This window comes from Amphibalanus amphitrite, unplaced genomic scaffold, assembly GCF_019059575.1.
Source record: "Amphibalanus amphitrite isolate SeventyFive unplaced genomic scaffold, NRLGWU_Aamphi_draft 001954F_arrow, whole genome shotgun sequence".
Classification (NCBI taxonomy): domain Eukaryota; kingdom Metazoa; phylum Arthropoda; class Thecostraca; order Balanomorpha; family Balanidae; genus Amphibalanus; species Amphibalanus amphitrite.
Genome location: NW_024883447.1, coordinates 49,605 through 73,887, shown reverse-complemented (window position 1 = coordinate 73,887; position 24,283 = coordinate 49,605). Strand labels below are relative to the sequence as shown.

Sequence of the window (24,283 nt, the reverse complement as noted above, 5' to 3'; positions counted from 1 at the left end):
TATAAATTTCGCAGCGAGATTGGTCACTGGTGTACGACGCCACGAGCACATCGCACCAGCCCTTGAATCACTAGGATGGGGCAGAGTGCACGACTGGGTGAGGGATCATGACTGTATGCACGTGTACAGAGCGCTTAACTCCACGGTCTGTCCCGAGTCGCTCCGTGCAATGTTTGTCCCTCGAGGGAGTGTGTCCGAGCGAATGACGCGAGCGGTAACGGCGGGACTTCCGTACCACTACCGTACTGTCTCAAATAGCCCCACTTCACGGTGCTACAGTCTCCAACTCCTCATAGGTTAGAAGTGCTCTTCCGATAATCTTCCTCAGGCATCGTTTAGCAGATCTGACGAGTCTCTCGTAAAATCCATCCCACCATGGCGCACGTTCTAGTATAAACTTCCATTCGATCTTGTCCGTTGACAGTCGGTCTTGAAGTTCGTCATGCTGTCCTTGAATGAACTTGGCTGCTGCCTTGAATGTCTGAGCGTTGTCCGATATAAGGACCCTTGGCGTTCCTTTCCGAGCTTTCATTCGAGACAGGCTACGGAGAAAGGCATCTGTAGAGAGATCCGGACATATCTCCAGATGCACCGCCCTCGTAGAGATGCAGGTGAACAATACAAGGTACACCTTGCCACTGTGCTCATTACTGCTTCGGATGAACAGCGGCCCAGCAAAGTCGACTCCGGTGCAGGAGAATGGCTGAGTCTCAGTGACCCTGAACTCTGGTAGTGCGGGTGGCCGAGGTGCGCTGTAGGTTTTCCCTCGTGACGTCTGCAGATTCTGCACTGGTGAAGCAGTTCTCTCACCTTCTGTCTCCCTCTGGCGATCCAAAATCGCCCTCTTAAACTCCGTTAGGGTCTCCTTCACTCCGTTGTGCCCCACTCGTTCATGACAGTCCAAGATGATGAGATCAGTCAGTTCGTGATCTCGAGGAAGGAGTATCGGATGTTTGGCCTCATATGGGACTTCTGACTTGTCTAAGCGTCCGCCACAGCGCATGAGACCATTCTCCGCTTCGAACACATCCATCGAACACATCCATCGGTTCTGCAGCTTGGCCGCCTGAGGCCCGTTCCTTATGGATCGTTGCGCCGACTTGATCCAGAGACGCTTAGCTCCTCCAACCTCGGAATATTGCAGCGGTCCTGTGATGCGTTCTTGACGGCACACCTTCTTGCGCAGATTAGAAATGAATCTCAATACAAGCGCTGTCGTTCTCAGAAGGTTTCTGAGTTTGCTGAAGTTTCCTGGCTGCAGTACATTAAGGTCCAAGGTGCTATCGTCAGACACCAGAAGAGAGTGGGCTCCATTTCGCTTTGTTTTCTTGAGCTCTTTGGCGACCTCTTTTTCAACTGACTCATCAGTTGTTCTCTTTTCAGTTTTCGGCCACGTGTCTCGAATCATCCTTCAGCCAGGTTGGTCCCGACCATCACTTGGTCAGGCCCTTCTGATCACTTCCTGAAACACCCCTGGTTGGAATGTCAGCGGGATTCTCCTGGCCAGGGCAGTAACTCCAGCAGGACGCCGGAGTGAGTCGTCTGATCTCAGACGTTCTGTTTTCCACAAACTGTTGGAATTCCTTCTCCTCTCGGGTGATCCAATGGAACACTACCATTGAGTCGGTCCAACAGAAACAGCTTGCTATCTCGTAAACCGAGCTGAGAGCAAGTTTCACCCTGACCACAAGTCGAGCGGTCAGCAGGGCAGCCATCAGTTCAAGTCGTGGTATAGTTTGAGTCTTGATGGGTGCCATTTGTGTCTTTGAGGCTACTAAGCTCGCTGCCGTATTAGTACCCTCGATTGTAATATATACCGCAGCTGCATAACCCGCCTTGGATGCGTCTCCGAACCCGTGTAATGACACCTTCATACGCTGGGTACCGGCAGTCTGCTCATCAAAATAGCACCTTGGAACCGCAATTGGTACCATCTCGACCGTCAGTTGTCTCAAGGCACTCCACTTCTTCTGCTGATCTGCGGTCAGCTCGTTGTCCCAGTTAAAGGTAGTGTGCCAGCTTTCTTGGACCGTATGGAGTTAATGGCCCAGATAAGGAGAACCGGATTTTTAGAGCTTATCCATATCTTCAAAACTCATGGAAACGTCTTAAATTCTTCAAATTTTGAGTACCCCAGTGCGAAATTCGCCCCGACGGGTTGTCGGTCGTACCCCAACCACATTTCACACCACTATGAACAATAAATGCACACACTGAAATCGCTATTACCGATATGCTCATCCAATCAAGTTTCGATAAACCCGTTCATCATCATCTCCTGCGGTTTCGAACACGCCTGTTAGGTGGCTTCTGATGCTCGTCGAGGTCGGAATTTCCAAATACGCGTGGTGCGTCGGGCCGCGCGCTCTGACTTCGGCCAAGAAAAATGCGTCAGCTGATCATTGTCATTTCTGCCACTTGCGTGTGGTGAAATGGGGTCATAACTTATAAGACGGCTTTTTCATATCAATTATTTTACGTAAAATCATATTTCAAACCATAAATAATGTTCGACAGCCAAATAAAAGAAACAATAACAATACGGGCTTACAGTTTAAGGCTCGACATTGTGTTGTCTACGATTAGACAGCTGATAACTCATTCCCGTACGTCGTATGGTCGTAACGCTATAATGACCTTTGCTTATTGTCACAAGTGCGCCGCATTCGCGATTGTTGCCCGACGCCTGTTTGCAGGTGAGCCCACTACAGTTGTTATACATATCTAAAAACCGAAAAACTTTTAGGCGAAAAAGGCACTATTCCAGGCCCATTTTTGATTTTTTTTTTGCGATATTATGTAAAAACAGAAGCTTCTTATCCTAGGAAAAATAAAATGGTAAATCTTTCAAAGGTGGCACACTACCTTTAAGTCCGCTAGTATGCAGTTCTTTTAGAAAGACCTTGAGGGGCAGAACCACAGGTGACAACAGTCCCATCGGATCGTAAATACCAGCTATGGTTCTGGCTATCTGTCTTTTCGTCAGCCTGACTTCAGACTCTTCTTCAAGTCTGAGTGTAAGCAGCAGTTCATCCTTCACGAGATCCCATCCTACGCCCAAAACCCTTGAATTCTCAGTGTTCTTCGGACCCGTCATCTCCGTCAGCTCAAAGGAGGCATACGTCGTGTCATCTTCTTGTGCCCTCCTCACTGGTTCTGTGCACTTCTCACGTCCGAGCTCGTCGTCTAAGCGCTTGTTTAGTTCCTCTGAATTTGTCTGGAACTTTCTCAAGTTGAAGCTTGCTTCGTACAAGCAGTTCCGGATGCTCAAAAATGTATCAGCCGCCCCCTCCACATCTCCTGCTCCTGGCACCAAATCATCATATGATCGAAATCTAAGCAGCACATCCAAGAGGTCAGCTGTGAGGCTTGGTCCAGCACTGAGTCAGCTGTTCAGGGACGGTCCGTGGCTGCTTACTGAGGCGTCATACACAACCCGAACCTTGGTTGTGGTTTTCTCCCTTTTCACAATCGGATGGTGAGGCAGGTAATGAATGCGATCCATTCCGGCCGTGCCCTCGGCTGTGCCGTCAACTTCTTCAGTGATGCCTGCGTGAATCTGCTCCCTTATGATCCTATCATACTCTTCCGCTGTTTCTGGATCTGACTTCAGCCGATGCAGGAGAGAGCTGAGCCGTTTCTTGGCCAGCTGGAAGTTGTCCGTTAGTGGTTCGTGATAGTCCTTCCACGGGAGTTTTACTTCATAACGGCCGTCCCGGAATCTGGCCGACTCTAGCAGACGATCATGCACCGATTCATCTTCTTCGCAAATCTCCAATGACTAAGTTCCAGAACTTGTTGAGGGCATCCTGTTTGTCTTCCTGTACCGTTTTCGTTTCCACTCTGAGCGTGTGAGAAGTGGCCAGGTTCATCTGAGCTTCTAGAAATCCACAATCCGTGCTACCAGAGAGAACCCAGCCAACACGCGTGTTGCACGCCACCGGTCCTTGTCCGTCTTTTCCTCGTCGAACTTTGCCCGTCATCAAGAGTCACATTTGATCCGACCCGACCAATATATCCACGCTCAACTCTCAACTCTGTGCTGCCGTCGGACGAGTCAGCCAAAAACAGGCCGCAAAGATGCTCATTCTGCTCCTTCAATCCCATGACTGGTTGGCTTTGCAGGGGCCTGCATATGATTGGAATCTGGTAAGCGGTGAGGTAGATGGTGCTGCCGTCCAGGGCCAATATCGGAACTTGTACTACGCCAGCGTCTTGAACCATTTCTTCGTCTGAGCCAAATGTCCTCACCAATAGTCGCTCTTGACGTATCGGCCGCAATCCGAGCCGTTCGCTGAGTTCCGTGCTTATATATGAGCGTTGTGAGCCACTATCTAGAATGAGTCTGGCCTTTTCCATGTGGCTTTGGCTAGCGACAGTCACTTCGGCTGTTTGTAACAAAATGATCTGTGAACTGTCGCTGGATTCGGGGCTGTTGCTGACTTGCAGAGCCGGTGTCGGTGCAGTGTCTACTTCGCCACCCGTAGTGGCCTGCTGTCCAGCGGATCTGTTGCACAAACAGACGCCTTCAACAGCCTTCCAACAAACAAAACAAAACAAAACAAAACAAAGCAAAACAAAACAAAACAAACAGCCTTCCGCCACAGCTCGGACATGGCCTGCCTGTGCATTTTCTGGCCACGTGCCCTCTTTTCAGGCAGACGAAACACCGACCGAATCGTCTCAAGAGGTCTTTTCTTCTCTCGAGTAATCACACTGCACCAAGCTGACTCGTGGCCGGTCCGATTGCAGAAGCAGCACTGGCTGTCCCGTCCCGCCGAAGAAGTCAGCGTGGCTGCCGTTCTAGCTGGTGCTCTGTTGTTTGTCCTACTCGCACGACCGGTTTTCATCACTCGCGACTCTGTGCGCTCCCTCAGTGCGACTTCCTTCCTGAGTTCCCGAACAATACTCTTCAACTCCCATCCGTCTCCAACATTCCGACTTATCAATAAACTCCACGACTGTGGTAGCTTTCCCATGACAACTGGCGCCAGCATAGTGCCATATGTATCCGGTTCCACTCCTAAGCACCCAAGACTCCGACTGTGAGACTCGAGCTCATCACAGAAACGACGCATAGCGACTATGTTGTCTTCTTTTTCAGACACATCCGGTAGTTTCATCAAGTGTTCTAGATGTGCGGATATTATCCTGTTTTTGTCTCCGAACCGTTCCTTCAGTATGCTGACGGCTTCTGCATAGTTGTCATTTGTCACACGCAGTCCGCGAATAGCGGCTGCCGGTGAGCCGGAGAGAGAAGCTGTAAGGTAGTGGAAGCGCTCCACGTCAGAAAGCGTTGAGTTTTGATGCACAGTAGAGTCAAATGTGTCCCAGAACGTACACCAATCCGTATACTTCCCCGAGTATGTTGGCAGATCAATTTTGGGAAGCTTCACTCTGTTCTTATGAGCCGAGTCTGGATCCTGAGAATGCTCAGTCGCTGATCTGCTGGCGTAAAGTCTCTTAGCCAGGCTGACTGCGGATATTTTCGCGACTTAAGCTCGTCCCACATATCCAATTCTTGTTCCAGGTCATCTTCGCTGTCCATACCAGCCTGCAGCTGTCTCTGGGCTTCTTGAGTTTCTTTATACAGGCATTCAACATCTTCTGGCCTTTCCTGAATCAATTCTGGCATGCCATTTTCTTGCACTAACAACTCCAGTTGTGTTAGTGATCTTGTCAGAGATCCCCGTCTATCATTTCTCTGTCTGATCAGCTGCGGTAACGATCTTGCAGGCATGTTGCTGCTATCAATGAGAGTTCCTATAACTAATCAAAACTTTTGTGTTCCCAATCAAAACTAAATGCAGCTTGATGAAATTTTACGTTAAAAGCAAGAGCAGCCTTAGATCTACATTGTTTGTGACACGCTGCGATATGGCAAGCTTAACATTCCAAAATCCAGTCAGATCCATTGACAGTTGCAATAGGTACTATCCGAGTTCTGTCCTGTCTTTCTATCCAAATTCTATCATCCATCTGTCCGGTGATACTATTCAAATTCTATCCGTAATCTATTCAAACATATTTAAAGCATTTTCAAACACTATTCGGCCCGGAGGACCATATAAAATAATTAATAATAAACGCACTATAAGTGAGTTTTCCTGTCGAATCGAATCACTCTCTCCGATTCCTTTATTTCAAAAACACTCGTGCATTGTTGGTACAGTCTGTCTTAAAAGTACCGCGCAAAGTGGCGGTGGATCCATCAAGCCTGACCGAGAAAGGGCCTGTTTTAATTTAAAAGTCACCGACCAATTGACCTAAGGATGTCAGTTGCTTCAGTGACCCAAATTTAGCAGGCCCTTGCTCAGTCAGGCTCGATGGATCCACCGTCACTTTGCGCGGTACTTTTAAGACAGACTGTACATCAAGTGGGCGACTGAATATGTCACCGCCAAATTGACAGCACTAAATATCATACATGTGATGTTAAACGATAAGAGGCAGGCTGCTTACGGCTGAAGAAAAGTGATTTTATTGAGATATCTGAAGCAGGTGGTGTCAGTGAGCATATCTATTTGATTGGAAATGGAGGCGTTATTCGATTGCATTGACCAATTTGGCTGTAAAATTTGCGGAAATACTTAAAAATGGGTCTTAAACCGCAATGTCGACCATGCTTCAGCCTGGTTCAGCTCAAGTTTAGGCCTTGCCTCAAGTGCATAAAGCTATTTATAGTTATTTATATCACCGTGCATAAAGCTTTCTTGCGGGGTATCAGCAAATCAGCAATCAGTGTAATTCTATGGAAGGAAAGACTTAGAGTGAAATTGGAATGGATGGTCAAGCACACTGGCGGATCCAGGGGGGGGGAGCATTAGGGGCATATGCCCCTCCCCCAGACAGGAGCCTGGGGAGGGCATTCAATACAAGTATGCCCTTCTTACGCCTTCTTACGTTACGTACACTTCTTACGCCTATAACGAGGAACTAAATAAAAATGGTTTAGAAAGCCTTCCTAGTAACTACTTTTGTGATCAGAGTCGTTTTAGTCAGCGGCGCGAGAACTTCTTCCAGACTGGGGGGGGGGGGCTGAACCATAATAGAGATCAACCTAGGGTACCCCAAATCTAGTTTTCTCACCGGTTTTAGGCCACTTATTTTTCAGACTTTGGTCTTTTCAACAACAAAAAAAAAAAACGAAAAAATGCAAAAAGTGAGGCATTCCGTCTCAGCCGAGTGAAAAACTACCGTTTTGGCAACCTGGAGTAAAGGTTTTAATCTGTCAAATGAGTTGCCGAGCCAGTGAAAGTGGTGGATTTTTCACTTACATGCTTTCTTCCTATGTGACCCACAACCCCTAATTTGGGAAGGACAAGCTGCCCAACGGTTCCTGGCCTCATGAAAAGTTGTGTGGACCGCCCCCACGTCCGCAGAATTGTGAGGGCAAGCTTCCCCCACTGCCCCCTCCCCGGTTCCCGCGCCTATGTATGAATCTATGAAATTATGTTGGTAGATTTCCGATTTCGATTCCTCCAGCTGGGGGGGGGGGGGCTCAAATACATTACGAGCCCCCCCCCCAGCTTTTCGGCTGGGGGGCTCAGCCCCCTCTAGCCCCCCCCCCCCTCTCGGTTCCCGCGCCACTGGTTTTAATAACCTCAATTTAGTTGTCATTGCTTTATTTTGTCTAAAAATATGCTGCTTCTTAGTTCTAACCACAGGGGAGTCATGCCGCTTCAACCCTTTTGACCGTATTGTCTAACGATGGCACTCATATTGCGCAAATCATGCAGGAATCGGCCGCCGCCTATGCTTGGGAATAGGGATGGTTAGAATATGATTTACCTGTATGGCCGCAGCCAGTGCAGCGTAACCGGGGAGAAGGGGGGCACAAGGGGCGCGTGCCGCCTCACTAGATGCATGGTGCCCTATGGGCCCCAGAGGCCCTGCAGTGCCAATTGGCCGCTCAGGGTCTAAGCGTGCCTTATTTCGACTGAGATAAGACCCGCAGGCCTCGTGAGAGCACCTCACAGAGTCACGGGCTCCTGAGTCACATCACACATCACATCATACATCACACATCTCCATAAGGGCCCCACTCCGGCTTCTGAGGGCCCTGTGCTGGCCTCTGAGTGACATTGCTGACCTATTAAGCGTCAGCTCTAATTAGGGTCCTGGCCCACCCGCATGGAACGGCTCCACAGTTCCACACCAGTGTCTCTAAGGGCCCATAACGGCGCCTGTGAGGGTCTCACACCGGCGCCTTTGAGGGCCCAACACCGCCAATCTGAGGGACTAACACCAATATTTCTTAAGGCCCTACATCGGCGGCGGCTCTGAGGGCCCCACACTGGCGCCTCTGAAGGTCTTTCACAGGCGCATCTGACGGCTACCTACCTGCACTATGTGGGCCCCACACTGGTGAGTCTGAGGGCTCCCAGTGACGCCTGAGAGTGCCAGGCCGGCCTCCAGAATCCCGCAAGGCAACTGAAACCCTCTGCTGGCCCTTGCTGGTCTCTTGAAGACCCCTTGCCCAGATGCATGTGTCTCTGGGGACTGAGGAGTGAGGACTCCAACAACGATGCCTTTGAAAGTCTTCACCGGCGACTGTGAGGGCACCACACAGACGCGTCTGAGGGCCCTACACCGCCACCTCTGAGAAACCAGTGTCTCCTGAGGCCCACATCATCGGCGACTCAGGGTCCCACACCGGCGCCTCTGGGGCCCCACACCAGTGCCTCTGGCAGCCAGCCACTGGAAACTCTGTAGGTCCTACACCGGTGACTCTGAGGGCCCCACCGGCGTCTGAGAGGACCATGCCGATCTCTAAGGATCCCACAGGGCTCCTGAAGATACTGCCGGCCCTCAATTGCCGGCCTGTGAAGGCCCATTGTTGGCATCATACGGCCTGTTACCGGCCTCTGAGGGCCCTTTGTCGGTCTCTGAGAGGTCCTACTGGATTATATAGCATTTGCATTTCGCACAAACAACTCCAATGGCCCCTCACACAGCCATCTGTGAATGGTGTGGGCTTAGCGCCACACCAGTGTCTGAGGCACCACAACGACCAGCACCTTAGAGGGCCCACACCGGCTCCTTTGTGGTTCCTGCACCAGTGCCTTTGAGCGCCCCACACCACTGCCTCTGGGGAACCCACACCGATACCTTTGATGGTCCCACGCCAGTACCTCTTAAGGTTCCACACCGGCGGCCCCGGGTCGGCTCTATACACCCGTCATTCTGAGGGGCTGAGGGCCCCAACGTCCCCACCAATTTTCGTCGATTTCTGGCGCTGCCCGGGTATTTGTCCCAAAAGCCTCCTCCTCCTGGATCTGCCAATAGGGGTCAGGTGTCGAACCATTTCTGTTTTTTTTTTAGAAAAAAAAAACACGTGTCAGGGCTATGACGAAAAATAAGTGGCCTAAGTCCGATGGGAAAATGGGATTTGGGGGTACCCTAGGTCTGGCTCCGTGACTTGATATGCCCCCCCCCCCGTGCTAAATCCCTGGATCCGCCAGTGGTCAAGCATTGTTATTGAGTGTGGGGAATTCCTGCTGAATCCATAGACATTCAGTTGTGAAGACCTGGTCCTATCATCCTAGTCCAGGTTCGTAGGGGCTTCTTGGCCAGACTGGAAAACATTCATACACTACGCCGGACGCCCGTGAGACCCTCTTGCGCCGAAATTTGGCGCAACCGATCTGGCGCTGAAATTTTTGTGTGATTTGAGCCAAAAATTAGGTGCCTATTTGTGCGAAAATTAAGGCCTTAATATAAAGCACATGTGCAGTGTGCACATCTACCGATCAAGGCTATATGAACCAGACAGAGTGTTCCGGGGGCGGGGCCTTGTATGCTCTCCCATGTTTGAGCGTCCGAATGAGTTTTTCATTTCCACAGAAACCCAATGCCTGAATAGTGTTAGCACACTCTTGCTTCATGCCGTGAAACAAAGCTGGAGCCGTGAGCTCCGGGGCCACAAATTTGTGCCGATGTTAATAACGGCGGAGCAGCATGTGCTCCGGCACATCACCCTCTTCTCGGCACACTCTGCGCCGCGGGGCACCGCTTGTCTAGGCACTGCTGGCACGCCGCGGAGTTGAGACAGCCGATTCGGTGCCTTATTGGAGCGAGCGGCTCCAGTGGCCCGCCCTTATCTGGTGCACCGAAACGGCATCCTCTCGGTCCGCTCCGGGGATAGGGAGCGGCGACGTGCTCCCGAGGAGTGGCTTGAATAGTGATTCTGAGCAGTTGTCGCGCCATTCCTGCGTGGCCGCACAGTGAACCGCCCTGGTCAGCGAGTGGGCGTTTAACCCATTAGTGCCCAACTTATTTTTAGTCAAAATTTCAAACTTTTTTGCACAAAATACTAGCTTCTTTATCGAGTGTATTAGCTTAGGATGATTTTCTTGTTTTTTATCCCCCCCAATTTGTCGCCAGGGGGGTCAATAAATATATGGCTATGGGCACCTGGGTAGTCGAAATATTGCCACAAAGCGCAATTCAAAAGAAACTTTTGAGAACCAATGTATATTCTTAGATGTGTATGCTGATAGGCACTTGCCACTACCAACATGTGAACATATTATGAGATCAGGCGAATGATCGTGATGATTGATAGTGTCAGCGGTCAACAATCAATTACGATGATGAGTCAATGCACTACCTGACTCACAAACATCGAAGTGCATTGGACAGTGACACAGCTTACAGCAAACGCTGAAAACAAAACATCCCTCCGGGATCTAGACGGCGCTTGCAAACTTTCACCCATCTCACCGTATCCAACAGTGTTGGCCCAACTAGCCCAAATTTCCCCATGGTGTACAGCATGTTCTTACTCTCAGGTCGCATGGAACGGCACGAAGCACGCCACGCACAGCGGCACCTGGCACTTGCGACAGGCGGTCTTCGGGTGGCTCTTGCACTTTCCCTCCTTGTTTGCACACGTTCCCTGCTTGGCAAGAGGAACGACCAGGTGGTTGATACCATCGTAGCGGATGCTGGCTGGGACGCGATGCTGACTCGACGCGGAACTTGGACGTCCAGATGGTGGCTTCGTCGTCTCTGCCAGGTGATACCGGACGATGGCTCGGATGAAGTTGATCTGATTCTCGCCTGGATGATGCTGACGGTAGAGCAGCCAGGCGTTCTGCATCGCGGCCCCCAGAAGCCAGCAGAAGATGCACCACCAGAACTTCTTCTGTCGGATCGCGATGCGGTACGCGCCGATGTTCTGGTCCATGCGGTCGGTACCGCCCATGGCGCAGTTGTAGTCCTGAATCATCTGTGGCTGAGCTACCTTGATCCTCTTCTTCTCTCGTCGCGACCATCTTTGAACTTCAGCCACAGTTCGGGACGAGCTTACCGTAGATGCTACGGTCACCACGCTGTTATCCTTCCACCTGACGAGGTTGATGCCCTGCTTCGTTTCCACGGCGACAGAGGTGTCTCCCCTGGGAGCCTTCTTCATCGCTGCCACCGAGCTCAGCGGACATCCTCGGAGGCGGTTCTGGCGGATGGTTCCCGTGTGCCCGATTCCCTCCTCCTTCAGCGCCATCATCAGAGGAAGGCTGGTGAAGAGGTTGTCCGTAAAGATGTGCAGTGCGTCCATGCGCATCTCCTTCGGCATTCTGTCTATGAGGATCTTCACTGCTGATCCACATTTCCCGAAGGCGGCCTCATAGTCTGGACGCTGAGCAGTTCCGCTGGCACCTTGGTACACTTCGAAGGTCAGTAGATACCCATCTGGGCTGTTAAGGCACCACGCCTTGAACCCAAACCGTATGGGCTTCCCTCTCAGGAACTGTTTGCACCCGTGACGGCCATAGTAGGGAATCATGCTCTCATCCACGTCCAGTTCTGTGGAAGATGGCGGTCTCTGAAAAGCTCGCAAGAACTTGTCTTGCATGCTGTTGAAGAGAGGTCGCAGCTTGGCCATCTTGTCACTGGGGTCGAGACGCTGGTTGTCAGCGAAGTGGAGGACCGAAAGGATGTCGTCAAAGCGGTTCCTCGAGATGATCCGGGAGACGAATTCCACGTGCAGGTCAGGGTCTGTCGACCAGAAGGCCCGGCGGTTCGGCACGTTGTGGTATCCCGAGAAGTACAGGATCGCCATGACAGCCTTCAGCTCGGCGATGGAGGGCTCCTGGACATTCTTCCCTCTCCACTGGATATATCGGCGTGTCTCCTGAAGGAGTTGCGCATAGAACTCGTCATCCAAGAAGAAGCTCAGTACTTCAACGGGTGTCTTGTTCGAAAAGTTCACCTGTGGGTATGGGCAAGCTTCCTCTCGCTCCTTCAGAAATGAAGCGACCTCTCGTTTGCCCCACCTGTGGCTGGTTGGGGCGACCGATTCAGCAGCTTCGTCGTCAGAACCGTCCTCTTGGCCGACGAGTTCAGCATCTGCTTGCAGCAGGTTGCGGTTGAGGTTGTCGATGGTACCGCCTCCGTCCTCGTCTCCCGAGTCGGCGTCGCTGTCCTCACGCACGTTAGGAGGACACAGGAAGACAGTGGCCGGACTCTCGCCACTCTCATCAACTTCATCCAGGAGATCAATCAGCTTTCCAAACCTGGAAAATGATAGCAGACTGCAACGCACATTTTCGACCACCCAAACGCCCATGGCCATAAATATATTGACCCGTACAGAAGAGCGTCATGCTGCGGCAAATCTTCAACGAGGCTATTTTATTCGTTTCAGGGGTCTTAAGGGCAGTTCAAAGAAACATGTCTGTGAAATTTATTGAATTAGAACAGCTAAATAACTAAATACACTCACCGGCGTTTTTTCGGCATGTTGACGTAGTTTCGCGACTGTCAAGCAGAACAGAGAAAATGGCGCAGCAGCAGCAACCGCACATCAAGTCCTTTAAAAATGCTTATTTATATATGGGGCGTATATACTTTCATGAAAAACACCCACACTTTTGAGGAAAAAATTCATAAATTTGCGAAATATATATATGGCTATGGGCACTAATGGGTTAAGGGCAAGGCGGCCGCTTGTTTTGTCAGGTCGTCCGCGCTCTCAATCCCCTCGATAGCAGTATTGCTTAGGGTGACCATCCCACCTTAACCCTTGCCCGCACATGGTGGTTGCCACCAGGGTATATTTGCCACCCCCTTCCCCCCAGGTAGTCTTTCTGCTCTGAACTCAACATTTTTAGAGCTAGAAGGCTGATTTTTCGTATAGCTGCTGCTCTATCCTTTCTTAATATCTACCGAAAATTTCAAGGTTCTGTGATTTTTGGTTTCGGAGACATGACCTTGTTTTTCAGGTCGTCATGACCCAAATGGCCAATTCTCAACATCTTGCGTTTGCCATGGGCCTTGTGAGCTTTTGACACCTTGATTTCGGCCTTTTTTGCCAGTCTCCCACCTATCATCGAACATGTTGTTCGACGATGTACAGGTGTCAAGGTCAGGGTCAAGGTCAACCTAGGTCATCTAAGATAATTGCGTTTTAGGCAAGCTGAATTTACTTTTCGTGGAGTTTTATGACTGCATTTTTGGTAAAAACTTCTCAGATCATGATTTTATGTAATATGGACACACAAAAAATCGGTGCACACATACACACACACATACACACAGACACACACAGACATACAAACACATATAATAGACCTTGACCTAACTTGACCTGAAATGACCTCAGCAGCAAAAATCTGGTCGGGTAGTGTGACAAAGAGGTTCTAGCTGGCTTGGCAGCAGAAAACAGCATCGTCGTCGGTATATGATAAGCAGCGCACTTGATATCCAACGGTGACCCAAAACAGCAACATTTTTTTAGTTTGGCCTGACCTGGAAGTTCAATGACTGACCTGGGAAGGTAAAACTGGGTATCATTGGATTTTTCTCTTCCCAAAGAATCTTTTTGGTCTTCATCGCTAAACTCTATCTCCAACAGGAACGAAATGGCGAGAGGGTGGCAACCACCCCCATGTGCGCTCTAGGATGGGAAAATGGCATGTGCGGGCAAGGGTTAACCATCACAATCAGCAATGACATATTATAGTGCATGTATGGCCTAAACTTTTGAATTCATTTAAAAGGGGGAAAAACGCAAGAAAATGCGTTAATTGAAAAAAATGCCCTTTTAAATGAATTCAAAAGTTTAGGCCATACATGCACTATAATATGTCACCTGTCCATTGATAATCCTCAATCAGCAATGAATTGATATGAAATGGATCCCATTTTCAGAACGTGAAGCTGAAGCCGGGCCAACGCAGAGCTGCGGATCGCATACTCGCGACTGGGCTGCTGGAGCGGCCGGCGGCAGCATGGATGACAAACGTCAGCTCAGCAGCATGAAAGTCACGCGGGTAGGTCAGGTTGATGAGCCAGTCTTTTGCTTGCTGTAGCTACTTTGAAACACCTTTTTGCATTTTAGAACCGACACAACTACTGACAGGTGTGCAGAGTCGATGGACGATTTGATGACTGACTCCGGGTTTGTCAGAAATGTTTCATCTTGCCTGCAACAATTCTTTGCACGCTCTTAGATTGCAAGACCTAAAATTGCAATATGTTTTAAAGTAATGTGCAGAGCTATGAAGAGGTTCTGGCACAAGTGTTGTTTCTGATTTTAACTGAAAAGGATTGTTCAAAACGTAAGCTTTGTCTTTACTACGACCAAATCTGGCTTTGAAGCATCAACGAACGTTTTAGTGTCTTGGGCCATGCTATATTGACACCGATCCGGGGTGGATTGACACCGATCCGGAGTCGGTAAGATTTGGGCGACTCAGACTTCCGGCACCGCGTGCGTGCGTGCGTGCGTGCGTGCGTAAGTGCGTGCGTGCGTGCGTGCGTGCGTGCGTGTGTGTGTGTGTGTCTTTCATTTATACCACTTAACCTTATCTAGATGCTATATCAGTGCTGTTTCCTGTCCGCTTGTGCAATGTTATCCCCTCCCCTACACCGATTGCTGATGGGTTTCGTTCCCTGTGCGTTACAGCTCGCTTTCCACGTCGGTGGCCTAGCGGACCGGTGGAGTGGCGGTGGTACGTGTAGCTCACCTGGGGCGGCGGTGGCAGCATTCGCTGTATCCGATCATCTCCCAGTCCAGAGGCCCCGTGCACGGCACCGGCCGGCGGCATGGACCTGGTGCAATTAGCCTAGCTCGGCCAGTCGGCCCAGCTTGTTCTCTCTCGGGCCGCGGGCCGACGTCGAGGAGCTCAGGCGGGCCAGTCACATGCTGCAGCTACAGAACCGAGATGGTGGACCTCGTCGCAACGCTGCGCGGGCCGCTGGACCACTCAGAGGATGAACAGGGGGAACCCACCAGTCATCTGCAAAACTACGGATAGCCAGTCGGCCCTGTGCTCAAGACCGGCGACACAGCTCGAAGTTGCAGTGTGGAAGTCCCTGCTTGCGCGGGGAGAAAGATGACCGGATTCAAATCGGCGGCCCCGGTGCGGGCTGTAGGGTAATAAGCGTGCCCCAAGGAGGCGGCACAGTTACCGTGGTTAAACCGTGGTTAACAGTTACAGTTACCAGTTACAGTTAATCGTGGATTGTCACCCAAAGGTTAATGGAGGCATGGTGGCGTGACGGCGGACGGTCGGCGCGGCACCTTCTGTCACGGGATTGACAGTGCTGCATGGAGTGAACACTTCGGTGGAAATAGAGTGCGGGTCGGGGTGATGAAGTTCATCATTGAAATAGTTGTGAGGATCATCAGATGACAGACAAGAGCGGCAAGCGGGGAGGAATTATACCGGTGCTAGGTAAAGTTCGTTATGATCAAAGTGTAACTGATAATTGTACGATCCATTTGCTGTGCAACTGCTCATTGTGACGTTCATCCCCCCTCTCCCGTGGCCGTATGTATGAGAACGATAGTTCCGGCGATTTTTGACTAGCATTCGTAACATGATGCATGACGATGTATTTGTTTGGCGGGCTTTTCTGCACATTATACATGACCTGTTGTCTTCCCCTACCGCGATATTACTGGTTACCGATTCGCATGCCATGAATTTCACGCATCAGACCTCAATTACTTTATTGTGAACATAAGTGACTACGATTTGCGGGCAACACCTCTTTACAATTACAAATGCGGGCAACACTTCTTACAATTACAAGTATTTGTATTTTGTATGATCATTCAGATCATAATGATCATTCATATTCGTGATTGTGGTAACCTCGGTAATTTGCCGTTTGTGAAACTGTTCGGCGCGGTGTGAGCTGACATCTGCCGAGTTGAGCTCGGACCGAGCATGTTAGTTCTGCGCTGTTGGTTGCTACTATTGATGTCAATTATAGAAAACCAGAGTACCGATACCAAACAAAATACCAACCAAAACCGTGAGAAATATCGAAACCGAACAAACCTAGGAACATGAGGCAAATACCAAATTTATACCAATCTATCTGCGTCATATATTAGTATGGGTTCATAATACCAACAAAATATCAAATATAGGGGGATTGAAATACCAAATACCAAATTGGTATCGGTTTGGTATCGGTATACCAAAATGTTGGTATCCGATTGACATCTCTAGTTGCTACTCTGTGCTCGTAATAAATTCACATTATCATTTATACAGTTGAATGACAGATGAAGTTTCGTCTCGGCTTTGCGTGTGATTGGTGAATGTTTTTTTCCGTTTGAAATTGGTTAATGTGCGTTTTGTGCGCATATTTTTTAACGGACGCCATTTAATTGCGTCCCAGAAAAGCTATTTCTGGCACCTAAAAGCTGACTCGCCCCAAAATTGGTCCTCAGCACCTATTTGGTGGATACCAGCACCAATCATGGAAAATGACCTTAATTAGCTGTTTCTGGCACCTATTCATCGGTACGCCTTACTCTTTTTTCTGAATCTGGCACCTAAATGCTGAGCGTAGCACCAATCTAGTAGAAAAATGAACTACTGGCTGGTAGAATCATGTTGTTCTGGTATAATGACCCCTGGAGTCTAGCCTAAAGGTTGCCAGTGCAGCTACACTCTAAGACAGCCCCGTAGTGATCTCAGCATTGTATATGACGTTTAAGTAAGCAAATGATATTAATTTGTTTGAAAAAAACAATGTCATTTAAATATTTAAAAGTATTTATTTGTAATGCTTAAAAGGAAACTTTTTTGTGAGTAATTGTCTCGATTTTGACCATTAAAACGGGTATTGTATTTTTTGACGTCATCAAATAGCTCCAAAAAGAAATGTAATGTTTTCATTCCGTTCAAGGCCGCTGAAGAAACGCGGGATCTTGCGTGGGACATTGTCCGTTGTTTGCCGCGCAGAGTGTTGCCGTGGTTGTGCCTTTTTCATCCGTTTCTTACGTATGGCATATGTGTGCATGAAGCTTTGATTTTGTTTTTGGTTATTGTGTGGCCGGTCAGTCAAACGCTCCTGTAGAAACCGGATGCTGCGTTTGATCGAGATGGAGTCAGACGATGATTGCAGAAAGCTAATAATATTGAAAAGAGGGCCGGTTGCGTGGCATGCCTGTTCAGAGTTGACATTTTGCTTTACTCCAGTTTATGACCTGAGAGCCTGGCTGGAAGTGACGGATCCAAACTTTTCACGTTACAATGGCTGAGGGTGCAATAATCTCTAAGACATAGCGGGCTGGTATAGGAGCGTCTTGCTATGCTGCACGATAGCTGGCTAGTGATTCTCTTTTGGCTAGAAATGGCATTAATCATTATCTCCACTGGCGAAAATGGCACTTGACATCACCGAATGCAACGTTCATGTTGTTAGGATACATAAAATCAGGAAGATTACGCGAATTAGGTAGGTAAACGTGGAATAAAATAGGTGCTGGATGTTTTGGTTTTGGTGCTGAATCAGCAAACAGCAAATACGGAGTTCAACTAGACGATCTGGCAACTTTAGGCTGTGTGGAAGCAATTAGGTGCCAGATTCAGATATTAGGGTCGAATAAGCATTTTGGGGCTGATCAGCAATTAGGTGCCAGAAACAGTTTTTTAGGGACCAGAAACAAATATTCCCCTTTTTTAACCGGACTTCTTGAAGTATTGAGATGAATACACGAAGCACTGAGGGGGGATGCAGATTTCTGGCTTCTCGTCAAACTTCCTAAGGAATGTTCGAGACGGATTTTGCGGTAAATTTTCCATACGTAGGTCTAAAAAGTCACGTCGATGTCAGGTTAAGTCTGGGAACAAATATCTGTATTGGTTTATATAATGATAAATATTGTTATTCACCTGGGAAGGAATCATGTTTAGGACGAATATTCGAAACACCAGGTACTTTTTATTTATGGTAGCTTTCGAAATACTTTTAAATATAGCTATATAGCTTTTAAATACAAAACACGGTGTACCGCTGGCAAATGTGTACCGTGTGCTGAAGTAGTGAAAAAGTGCAGACCTGCGGAATTATAATATGTATTTTTTGTATGCATGTTGTTTCGCCGTTTTGACGATTTGCTTATGATGTTGAAGCGCATGCGATAGGCATCTGTCTTTTTTATCATTGCTGACGTCTGTGATATTACCTGATATTTTTACTCTTCATCGAAGAAGACTAAAAGAAGACCTTAAAGAAGACTAAATATTCAAATGTTCTGGTGCAATGATTGTTAGATTTTAGAAACAATGGTAACAATCATTGCACTAGAATATTTGAATATTCAGTCTTTTCTTTAACATCCCGTGGCTAACCGGTCGGCTGCCGATCGCGGTTGAGAATTAGAGCTGCCAGATTTCGAATGGAAACAAGCACAGTTCCCAAATGTTCTGTTCCCAGAAGTAATTGAGACGCTAGGATAATGTATCCAGTGCAGATTTTAAGAAGTCTGATGAACTGAACAGCCGTTTTTGTCTTTTCTTTAACATCCCGTGTCGTGAAATATAATAATGATAAGTTACGTTATATAAAACCGACATAATGAAACTAAAGAAAAAGCCAGCAACGTGACAGGTGAACGTATTGAATATCAGTTTACAATACACACTTATTCAAAATTATAACAGAACAAAATTGCCGTACAGACGACACAAAGCCCTTCAATGATCACCTCGCTGTAGAAGATACATGCAGCGCCCGTCACCAGCGCTCGGAACAGACTGAAGGCGCCGGCTCACCGGCCGGCTGCCGATCGCGGTTGAGAATTAGAGCTGCCAGATTTTCAATGGAAGCAAGCACAGTTCCCGAATGTTCTGTTACGAGAAGTAATCGAGACGCTAGAATTATGTATCCAGTGCAGATTTTAAGAAGACTAATGGGCTGAACAGCCGTTTTTAAAGAACTTGGCATACCATGTGTCCGTGTTGTAATTGATAACATTGATAATCTGGCAGCTCTAATACGTCAGCTGATAGGACCTTATTATCGTGGTCGGCCGCAACTGGCCCATTCTTCCGGCGACTTCAGTTTGTTCTAAGCACTGGTGAAGGGCGGTGCGTGCATCTTCTACAGCGATAGATCGTTGTAGCGCTGTGTCTGTACGGCAAGGCTGTTATAATTTTGAATAAGTATGTTCAGTGAACTGGTATTCAATACTTTCACTTGTGTCGTTGCTGCCTTTGTCTTTTTATTTTGTATCCGATTTTTTGTCACGAGATTTAGCGATAATAAATCTGCCATGTGCAAGATTTTAAAAACAATTGTAACAAACATTGCACTAGAATCTTCAGTCTTTCCCTTAACATCCCTTGTCGTGAAGCATAATAATGATAAGTTACGTTATATAAAACCGACATAAAGAAACCAAAGACAAAACCAGCAACGAAACAAGTGAACATATTGAATATCGGTTTACAATACATACTTATTCAAACTTATAACAGACTTGCCGCACAGACGACAAAAAACGCTTCAATGATCACCTCGCTGCAGAAGATACACGCAGTGCCCCTTGCCAGTACTCAGAACAAACTGAATTCGCCGGCAGAATGGGCCAGTTGCGGCCGACCACGATAATTAGGTCCTATCAGCTGACGTATTAGAGCTGCCAGATTATCAATGTTATCAATTACAACACGGACACATGGTATGCCAAGTTCTTTAAAAACGGCTGTTCAGCCCATTAGTCTTCTTAAAATCTGCACTGGATACATAATTCTAGCGTCTCGATTACTTCTCGTAACAGAACATTCGGGAACTGTGCTTGCTTCCATTGGAAATCTGGCAGCTCTAATTCTCAACCGCGATCGGCAGCCGGCCGGTGAGCCGGCACCTTCAGTCTGTTCCGAGCGCTGGTGAGGGGTGCTGCGTGTAACTTCTACAGCGAGGTGATCATTGAAACGCTTTGTGTCGTCTATACGGCAAGTCTGTTATAAGTTTGAATAAGTATGTATTGAAAACTGATATTCAATACGTTCTGTTGTCACGTTGCTGGCTTTGTTTTTGGTTTATTTATGTCGGTTTTATATAACGTAACTTATCATTATTCTATTTCACGACAAGGGATGTTAAAGAAAAGACTGAAAATTCTAGACAGAATAAAAAGACAAAGGCAGCAACGACAAAAGTGAAAGTATTGAATACCAGTTCACTGAACATACTTATTCAAAATTATAACAGCCTTGCCGTACAGACGACACACAGCGCTACAACGATCACATCGCTGTAAAGATGCACGCACCGCCCTTCACCAGTGTTTAGAACAAACTGAAGTCGCCGGCCAGTTGCAACCGACCACGATAATTAGGTCCTATCAGCTGACGTATTAGAGCTGCCAGATTATCAATGTTATCAATAACAACACGGACACATGGTATGCCAAATTCTTTAAAAACGGCTGTTCAGCCCATCAGTCTTCCTAAAATCTGCACTGGATACATAATTCTAGCGTCTCGATTACTTCTCGTAACAGAACATTCGGGAACTGTGCTTGCTTCCATTGGAAATCTGGCAGCTCTAATTCTCAACCGCGATCGGCAGCTGGCCGGTGAGCCGGCGCCTTCAGCCTGTTCCGAGCGCTGGTGAGGGGCGCTGCGTGTATCTTCTACAGCGAGGTGATCATTGAAGCGCTTTGTGTCGTCTATGCGGAGAGTCTGTTATAAGTTTGAATAAGTATGTATTGAAAACTGATATTCAATACGTTCTGTTGTCTCGTTGCTGGCTTTGTTTTTGGTTTATTTATGTCGGTTTAATATAACGTAACTTATCATAATTATATTTCACGACAAGGGATGTTAAAGAAAAGACTGAAGATTCTATACAGAATAAAAAGACAAAGGCAGGACGACACAAGTGAAAGTATTGAATACCAGTTCACTGAACATACTTATTCAAAATTATAACAGCCTTGCCGTACAGACACAGCGCTACAACGATCTTATCGCTGTAGAAGATGCACGCACCGCCCTTCACCAGTGCTTAGAACAAACTGAAGTCGCCGGAAGAATGGGCCAGTTGCGGCTGACCACGATAATAAGGTCCCAGTGGCGGCGGAAGCGGGGGGGCAGCGGGGGCACGGCGCCCCCCCCCATCTTCCAGGGTGGGGGTGCAAACATATCTTTTTGCCCCCCCAAATTGTTATCGACGAAGTACCACAATACTTCCATACTACGTCATGAACATATGCCAGTTTGGCTGAGTACCTTTTTAAGTTAATAGAGCGAGTAATTTGGAATGGATTGATATTGTTGTCAATGTCGTCGTACATATTTTGATCACATTGGCTAGCATTTTGCAGTGCGAGTGTTACCAACCAAAAAGGTGCTACACGTATTTGAACTGGACTTGCCGCAGTGGCGCGGGAACCAGAGGGGCGGTTCCCGGGAACCGGCTGGAGGGGCTAGCGGGGGCTGAGCCCCTCCAACTTTTCGGCGGGGGGAGGGCTCGTAATGTAGGTATTTGAGACCCTCCAACCGGAGGAATCGAAATCGGAAATCTACCAACATAATTTCATAGATTTATTACTTTTTCGAAATGTTAACCAGAAACAACCTTCATTATGGAGCGTTCTAACGCAGAAGACTGTGACAACATGTAAGCACATATTCATTCTCTAAATATCATACATTTCCACCAAACGCCCTCCACACATAATGCTCAGAAATCAAGCAGCTATCTACGAGCTACCGGTAACCGGAAGAGTAGGACGGAACGCGAGTGGCCCGGCATGCGGACGTCACAGAAGCGCGTCTGAGCGTGCCACAGGCCTTTCCACGCGACTCTGCCAGACGCCAGCCGGCATAGACTCGTGAGCCGGGGGGCAGCATGGGGGTAGCCTGCCCCCACAACTCTGGGGCCGTGGGGGGCGCAGGCGCTGCCCCCACAAAGTTTCATAGGGCCAGGAACCGTCGGGGCAGCTTGTCCTCCCTATATTAGCGGCCGTGGGCCTCAAAGAAAAGCTGAATGGAAGACAATACCTATTTAAGTAAAAAAATCCCCCTCTATACCTGATTTGACAGCTCACGTGTGAAAGCTTTAAACGTTTATTCCAAGTTACCAAAAAGGTAGTTCCTTGACTCAGATGAGACGGGATATCTCACTTTTTGCAAATGTTTTCGTTTCGATTTTTCGTTGTAAAGGCCAAGGGGTGAAAAATAAGTGGCCTAAAACCGGTGAGAAAACTAGATTTGGGGGTACCCTAGGTTCCGGGAAGGATCAGGTGTGCCCCCCCATCCCAAAATACCTTCCGCCGCCTCTGTAAGGTCCTATCAGCTGACGTATTAGAGCTGCCAGATTATCAATGTTATCAATTACAACACGGACACATGGTATGCCAAGTTCTTTAAAAACGGCTGTTCAGCCCATTAGTCTTCTTAAAATCTGAACTGGATACATAATTCTAGCGTTTCGATTACTTCTCGTAACAGAACATTCGGGAACTGTGCTTGCTTCCATTGGAAATCTGGCAGCTCTAATTCTCAACCGCGATCGGCAGCCGGCCGGTGAGCCGGCGCCTTCAGTCTGTTCCGAGCGCTGGTGAGGGGCGCTGCGTGTATCTTCTACAGCGAGGTGATCATTGAAGCGCTTTGTGTCGTCTATACGGAGAGTCTGTTATAAGTTTGAATAAGAATGTATTGGAAACTGATATTCAATACGTTCTGTTGTCACGTTGCTGGCTTTGTCTTTGGTTTATTTATGTCGGTTTTAAATAACGTAACTTATCATTATTATATTTCACAAAGGATGTTAAAGAAAAGACTGAAGATTCTAGACAGAATAAAAAGACAAAGGCACCAACGACACAAGTGAAAGTAATAAATACCAGTTCACTTAACATACTTATTCAAAATTATAACAGACTTGCCGTACAGACACAGCGCTACAACGATCTTATCGCTGTAGAAGATGCACGCACCGCCCTTCACCAGTGCTTAGAACAAACTGAAGTCGCCGGCAGAATGGGCCAGTTGCGGCCGACCACGATAATTAGGTCCTATCAGCTGACGTATTAGAGCTGCCAGATTATCAATGTTATCAATTACAACACGGACACATGGTATGCCAAGTTCTTTAAAAACGGCTGTTCAGCCCATTAGTCTTCTTAAAATCTGCACTGGATACATAATTCTAGCGTCTCGATTACTTCTCGTAATAGAACATTCGGGAGCTGTGCTTGCTTCCATTGGAAATCTGGCAGCTCTAATTCTCAACCGCGATCGGCAGCCGGCCGGTGAGCCGGCGCCTTCAGTCTGTTCCGAGCGCTGGTGAGGGGCGCTGCGTGTATCTTCTACAGCGATAAGATCGTTGTAGCGCTGTGTCTGTACGGCAAGGCTGTTATAATTTTGAATAAGTATGTTCAGTGAACTGGTATTCAATACTTTCACTTGTGTCATTGCTGCCTTTGTCTTTTTATTCTGTCTAGAATCTTCAGTCTTTTCTTTAACATCCCTTGTCGTGAAATAGAATAATGATAAGTTACGTTATATAAAACGGACATAAATAAACCAAAAACAAAGCCAGCAACGAGACAACAGAACGTATTGAATATCAGTTTTCAATACATACTTATTCAAACTTATAACAGACTTGCCGTATAGACGACACAAAGCGCTTCAATGATCACCTCGCTGTAGAAGATACACGCAGCGCCCCTCACCAGCGCTCGGAACAGACTGAAGGCGCCGGCTCACCGGCCGGCTGCCGATCGCGGTTGAGAATTAGAGCTGCCAGATTTTCAATGGAAGCAAGCACAGTTCCCGAATGTACTGTTACGAAAAGTAATCGAGACGCTAGAATTATGTATCCAGTGCAGATTTTAAGAAGACTAATGGGCTGAACAGCCGTTTTTAAAGAACTTGGCATACCATGTGTCCGTGTTGTAATTGATAACATTGATAATCTGGCAGCTCTAATATGTCAGCTGATAGGACCTAATTATCGTGGTCGGCCGCAACTGGCCCATTCTGCCGGCGACTTCAGTTTGTTCTAAGCACTGGTG

General features: G+C 47.9%; 1 protein-coding gene across 1 annotated transcript; it reads right to left on the bottom strand.

The window, feature by feature from the left end:
- Positions 1–10,283: 10,283 nt before the first annotated feature.
- On the bottom strand, positions 10,284–12,886 carry LOC122375907 (piggyBac transposable element-derived protein 3-like). Its single transcript, XM_043355484.1, has 2 exons — positions 12,728–12,886; positions 10,284–12,518 (listed from the first exon to the last, which is right to left on the bottom strand). The coding sequence occupies exons 1-2, from the start codon at positions 12,742–12,744 to the stop codon at positions 10,790–10,792; spliced, it is 1,746 nt and encodes a 581-aa protein (XP_043211419.1). The 5' UTR covers positions 12,745–12,886; the 3' UTR covers positions 10,284–10,789.
- Between the last annotated feature and the right edge of the window lie 11,397 nt (positions 12,887–24,283).